At 33.2% G+C, this 7145-nt stretch overlaps 1 protein-coding gene across 1 annotated transcript in view; it reads left to right on the forward strand.

Annotated features, from left to right (window-relative positions):
* The first annotated feature begins 5114 nt into the window (after positions 1-5114).
* The window catches only part of LOC106457626 (1-phosphatidylinositol 4,5-bisphosphate phosphodiesterase-like), a 96666-nt gene continuing 94635 nt past the window's right edge, over positions 5115-7145 (forward strand). The window contains exon 1 of the mRNA XM_013917061.1: positions 5115-5317. Within this exon, the coding sequence (XP_013772515.1) occupies positions 5234-5317 (84 nt within the window). The 5' untranslated portion in view covers positions 5115-5233. The remainder of the gene's footprint in view (positions 5318-7145) is intronic.

Here is a 7145-nt window from a genome sequence, read left to right on the forward strand (position 1 = left end):
TTTGCTGGAGTGTATCCAGTGGCTTCATGCTCTGTTGTCCTATAGGCCATCAACAGTGGAGGGAGTAAGACATCCCAGTCATCTTGGCGGCTATTACAAAACTTTGCCAATTCCTGTCCCATTGTACTTTTCTACCATCCCATCGGACTGTGGGTGAAGTGGCGTTATCCTGGTCTTTCGGATGCCAGACAACTTGCAGCATTCTTGGAACACAGCTGATTCGAAGTTACGGCCTTGATCTGAATGCAGTTCCTTTGGCATACCGAATCTGAAGAAGAAATCATTAATAGCCAAAAGCTACTGTTGTAGCTTCCTGATTTGGTATTGCATATGCCTCAGGCCACTTGGTGAAATAATCCATCACCACACAAATGTACCTGTTTCCAGCACGAGTTTGAGGCAAAGGACCAGCAATGTCAATGGCTACTTTGCATGTTTTCTTGCAACTGCTGTAGTCTCTTTTTTTGTTTCTTTTCTCGTTCTTCTTTTTTCTTTTGTTTTCCTCCAACCACCGCTGTTATTTCTCTTCTTGTTTCTTTTCTCGTTCTTCTTGTTACTTTTCTTTTTCCTCCAACAACTGCTGTAATCTCTCTTATTGTTTATTTTGCTGTTCGAGCTGCCACTGTTGCAGGTTTTCTTGCAACTGCTGTAGTTTCTCTTTTTGTTTATTTTCTCGTTCTTCTTGTTCTTTTCTTTTTCCTCCAACAACTGCTGTAATCTCTCTTCTTGTTTCTTTTTCTCGTTTTTCTTGTTTTTTTTTCTTTTCCTCCAACAACTGCTGTAATCTCTCTTCTTGTTTATTTTGCTGTTCGAGCTGCCACTGTTGCAGGTTTTCTTGCAACTGCTGTTGTCTCTCTTCTTGTTTCTTTGCTGTTCTTTTATTGCTGCCATCAAATCTGTTAAGCTGTTGTTTGATTTGCCACCTCTCGTTTCCATCTTCTTCTTCTTTTTTCCCCCTCTTTCCCATCCCACTCTCTGACACCAATTTGTTGCGTATCTGCTTGTTTGTTAATTTCCCGTAGAAATTCTTTCCGAGACACTTCTGCGATACAAGTCCTTTCTTAATTAAATCTAGTTTATTCTTTCTCGATACAACTTTGCAATACACAGAATTTCCACAGTCAATACTATTACGCGTCGGTTCGTTAGCTAATTTTCCGTAAAAATTCTTTCTGAAGAAACTTTAGCGATACAAGTCCTTTCTTAAATAAAACTGGTTTATTCTCTCTGAATACAACTTTGCAATACACTTAATTTCCACAGTCGCGCTATAACAATCGCTATAATTCACAACGAAGGTCTCACGTGCTCGACTCAACAATGCGTCTCTCTCTGTCCGCAGTTCAATTACACATTGTTGCCGTCAATTCTTGGCGACTTATATATACAATACTGCCGCATATCTAGTAGCCTCTAGAGACTTCAGGAAGGGACGTGATCGTTCTAGAAGTTCATGACGTGTTACTAGGGTCACGTGACTTCTGCTGTCGTAACAATACGTTTGCAATCTCGATAGCAAAACACACTTTATATTACCGTCACTGCCGCTGGCTTGACTCAATTATCTGTATTTATATCTATCTATCTGCAATTATATCTCCGCTTTATTTGCCGGGCTTATATACTAAAAAAGAGGGCGTCTGGAACAGTCTAGAGTTGCCAGGAAAAGTCATGATCCTTCTAGAAACTCCAGAGCGCATGCTTCCAGTGTCGTGTGACTTCCGCTGTCGTAACAATATATATACATATAAGCATTTTACAAGCCGGCGAAAAATAGTTTAAATTGCATTTGTCATAAGACATTAATATTAGGTTTATTACATTATTAAACACAAAATTTTTAATCTAGTCCATTAGAGATTTTAAAAAATTAGAATATTTTATAATAATAGCATTCAAACCACACTATATTTGTCAGTTCCAATGCTGAGGACGTGTTTTGTTCAATCCAGACAGACCTCTTTAGGAACCAATATTTTCACACTATGCAATGGACACCTAGCTCAACCGAGTACAAACCCTCCTTCATCTGTCAATTATTCCAGTTAAACTAATCTTATTTGATGCAACATTTAAGCTGGTTGTGTGCATAAGATTCTTGTTGTGCTTGAGGACTTTCAAATGTGGTCAACGTTTTTATTACATACACAAGTATACACACGAAACACTATTGAACTACACTCAATAAAAGGTGACATAGTAAATGCATGCAAAAAAAAAATTACAAAGCTAGATGCCATCTGATCAATTTAGTTGCATTAAACGGGTAAATCGCAACAGTTTTATCTATTAGTTTCATGGGTTGATGAAGCATCTAATATATCAATAAAATAGACTGTTTAAATTAACCTTACACCTTGCCTTGGTAATTACATAATATTAAACTTCACGTTATAAAGAAATAAATTTCCTGGGTGGATGAATCGTCGGTTCTTATTTATATTGATCACTTTGTGAATATGTGGCCCTTGGGTTTCCATATTGCTCATATTTTCTTTTACATGTCTTGTAACCATTTCTTTAGTCTCCATAATACATGATTTGATCAAATTACATGTGTGTATATATAAGACCAATGATAATTTTTGTTGTTGTTGTTGTTTGTACAAGCAATGTTAACAGTACCGTGACAACTGATCTTCTATCTAAAAATAGATCTATACTCAGGAAATATGTATTATGGTATTCTTGTTCTTGATTGAGAAAAACATGCAAAGCAAAATTAATCAATTATTTTCTCGCAAATAGGCTTTTAATGATAAATATGGAAATCATAGTTATATTTATCTCCTGCAGTTTTTATCCCATATTAAATGTAAATTTAATGCTCGTTCAGTTATATATTACACAATGCCCTCAAGCGTTAGTTTCCGTGCAAGTACTCTGAACTTCTTGCCTCTAGTTAGAATGTGGAGAAAGCAGATTACCAAATCGAACTGGTGTATTTATGTGTTTTACACTCACAAAAAAAGAAACCTATCATTCGTTAGGTATTAGAAGAACTTGTAGCATTTCGCCACACTTTAATTCTTCGTATTGTTAGCAGGCACTGGGCAGTTTGTACATAATTGAATATATAGAGTTGTTTAAACATTTGTTTAACAACAAGTAAAAGCTTGGAATGATCTATTCTTTCATTGGGGTCCCACACGGAGAAATATGTCCTTAATGTACACAAGGACAGTTACTATGTTCATAGGGCACGCGTCCAACACAGAGAAATATGTCCATAAAGCAAACGTGGACAATTAATGTTTAATGTATAGGTCCCACAAAAATCGTGCGACTCATGACATCAATTTTGAAAAAAAAATCTGTTTTGTACCCCACAAATTTTCTCTAAAATAAACCTGTACTTCAAGTGTTCAGAATTTATAATTTCATTTGATGTCATTTCATTAATATTTATTTTAGATGAAATAATTTTTACAAAATCTAAATTTTAGTCTCATTGTCGATTTTCAGTCTTCCGTTGAAATTTCTATCTCGATTGTGGAAACAAATACATTTCTCGCCCACACATGGATAACTTGTCAATAGATGATACAATATCGGTTTGTTTATAATTTAGCACAAAGCTACACAGTTGACTATCTGTGCTCTGCCCACTACGGGTATTGAAACCGGGTTTCTAGCGTTGTATGTCCGAAAACATACCGCTGTGCCACTGGGGGGCTATATAATAACGGAAATGCGTAGAGTTAAAATTTATTTTTTGAAAAGTTTCTAAAGTTAATCAATGCTATTCATTGCTAGTAATTTTTAATATTTCTTTACCAATTAATTCCACATGTGGTCAAAAGCTTCTTCTATAAAAAATGTTTTCACAAAACAGCAACTAAACTCAGCAGGACAACCAACATGTTAATCCATGGCCCACCAGCAACAAACATGTTGATCCATGGCCCACCAGCAACAAACATGTAGTGTTAGACATAACCGTAGAATTGAATTATCGATTGATATTAATCTGTGAAAACAAACTGCATAATTAATGTTTAATGAGAAATTAAATGAACTGAATGATTATTTAAAAATTACAATAACAGGAACTTTCACGGTAGGCAAGTTCCCTTTTATTAATGATTACAACGTATCGACCCATAGTACCATAGTGTTGGGCCATCATCGTCAGGTGAAAGTTGTATTCAAAAAGGTAGTCGAATTTCAAAGAACTTTAACTATAACACTTCTTGAGATATTTTTATTTTAGTTGAAGTTTGGGCAAAATACGATATCTAATGTTTTATTATACGTTTATATACTGACATAATGACAGACGTGTGAAATAAATTATCTCTATATTAACTATAACTCTCAGATATATATATTCTTCTGTGTAAACTAATTTTATATCGCATCCTTGAATATCTTTATTCTTTCATGACCTTAAAAAAAGATAAATCTTATACTTAAAATAATATAAATGTGTATATGTACTGAAGAGTTACTAACGGTATTTACGTTAATCATATAACCTGCAGCTGTGTTACACCTAGTGAGAGACTATGTAATTAAAACAAACAAATCTGAGAAAGATTCATACGCCCCTAACAGCCCACTGATGAATGTTGGCAGCTTTCTGTTAACGTTTTTTTTTTTTTTGACATACAACGCTGTTGAAAGGCACAATGCGATGAGTTGTAGAAACTAACGGAGAACACAGCTTTGTTAAGCATTATCACTCAACTTGTAACACCCAAAATTTAACAATGGTAAAAGTAATTAAAATTAGCATACTAACCGTTTATTATTATTTGTTCATGTGTCCAGAGTAAATCTTCATATTTTACAGAATGAATGTAGTAACAAGTGATAAAACAATGATACTGTTTCTAATCGTTTCCTAATAATATTGTCCTATGCAAATATAATTGATTATAGTCACGATTCGCCAGCAATGGTGTTCACACAAACTGTTATTTATAATACTTATTAAGCTTACTGTATCATTATAAATACCAAAAGAGGAAATCAATATTCAGCAAGTCTGTTTGACCAATAAGAAAAAAGAATATTACCAGTTGTAGGGTTTCTATGTAATCCCTTGCTCTTTAGCTCACCACTTGTGTGGATGCTTCTTAAGCTCTTATTAACTCTGATACAAGATAAGAAGACAGACTCAAACGACATAAGCATATGCCAACAAGCAACTGTTCACCTGCTAAGGTACTTTCCGCTTTCTAATCTATTGGATCATTTGGTGCGGCTAGTACCACAAGTCTTGTACACCATGACCAAAGCCTATGACTTTAATTGGCACAGGGAAGTTCCAGAACCGTTACTTAAAGGCTGTATTTTCGATCAGTGGGAAGAGGTAAATCATCATATTCACATAAATCCACATTTAGTAGTTCAATTAAATTTTTCTTTGTGTGTTGAAGTAAAAATGTCATACTAATACCTTATACAGTAGAACCAATGTACTGATGATGGTTTTTGATGAAGCATGTTATCATATATTTTCTAGAACCTTATTTACTTTGTCCTTTTTTCAAGTACCCCGACCATTTTCAAGTTTAGAACTAATCAAAATTATCTTAGGAAAAAAAATACAAAGAATTATTATAATTTAGAATTTAGTAAAAAAGCTTTGATAACCATGATTGCATTGTTTGGGTTATTTGTCTAAAAATGTTATTATCGTGAAAATATTCTTTTTTAATATCTTACTTAAATACTGATTGTTTGTTTGTAATATGCACAAAGCTACACAATGGGCAAGCTGTGCTCTACTCACCACGGGTGTCGAAACCGTTCTAACGTTGTAAGTCCGCAGACATGCCGCTGTGCCACAAGGGGGCCTTAAACACTGTTTGAATTGTTATCTAGTAATTATTTAGTTTGATAAAGGTAAGTAAATATTATTATTTCGTTTTTGTTTTTGTAGTTTTATTACAATCAAGTTTTCGATAACCCAATGACGTTACTGATAATGAAACAAAAACAAATTTAAATCAGTGTATTTATAATTCTTACAAAATTGCCCCTTTCTAACACTTTTAGGAAATTCCCGATATAACTCTAAATTATTTTTGTTAGATTTTGTACAATAGGCGTGCCTGTCATTTGTCATTCAAACAAACTACACTAACAATCAAACAAAATGAAGAATCTATGATTTAAGAATTGTGTAGGTATATTCGAATTTTATGCTTTTAAACCTCAACCAATATTAACACATGAAATATTTTCAGGCTTCATAACGCCCGTTTTTCAATGTGTGTGTTCTTATTAGTTCATGTAATATTAAATTATGTAAAATATACCTTGTTTTTGTTTCACTAAACCTTGAATCAACGGTATAAACTCTGATAATTATAATGTAATAAGTCATAACACAGAATTTTATGACAATATGGGGTAATATGTCTTTACCTGTGTTCCGCCATTTTCAATTTAGATAAATATGGCTTTATGTTAGGAAAAAATAAAAAATCTGGATGGGTGAAATAAATTTAATGCTAACTGGTCAATTTTAGTAATTTTTCAAAAACACCTATTTTAAACACTAAGATTAAATAGTCTCAATATATATATATATATCTATAGGAACTCAATTTTCAAATTAGAGCGATACAAAATCTTCAAAAGTGATAACCCATACCTTTGAAAACTTCTTTGTTGCACTGTGCATTGTAAATGCAAAATGAGGGCAAGCAAGTTTGTTATCTCTTAACTCTTAGTCTATATAACAAATACTTAGTTAACAAAGTCAGTTGTAAAATATTATATCTAACGTTATAAGAGAAAAAATACTGTTAGAATCAAACATTTGTCATGAGCTATAGTAAAAATATGAATACTGTATCGCATTATAATTTTTACCCAAATAAGCATGCTAAAAGTATCCAATAACTTAAAAATGAGAAAATTAGTGTTTCAAAGCTTTTTTTACAAAGATTATTTGAGATAAATAAAATCCTATCAGTAACGTTCGCCGAATAGAAATGAATACGAAGTTTTTCGAATATACATAACATTTTAATCGCAAAAAGAAAAAGGGAAACTTAGAGAGCTCCTGGCTAAAGCATAAATTAAGAAACTTATGACAGTATCCACTCAAAAAGAGTATCCAGCATTTAACTTCTAAAGACTTGCACAATCCACTGTTTTAGACAATATGATTTATAATATTAGTTGCG

Source organism: Limulus polyphemus, unplaced genomic scaffold (genome assembly GCF_000517525.1).
Source record: "Limulus polyphemus unplaced genomic scaffold, Limulus_polyphemus-2.1.2 Scaffold353, whole genome shotgun sequence".
Lineage (NCBI taxonomy): Eukaryota > Metazoa > Arthropoda > Merostomata > Xiphosura > Limulidae > Limulus > Limulus polyphemus.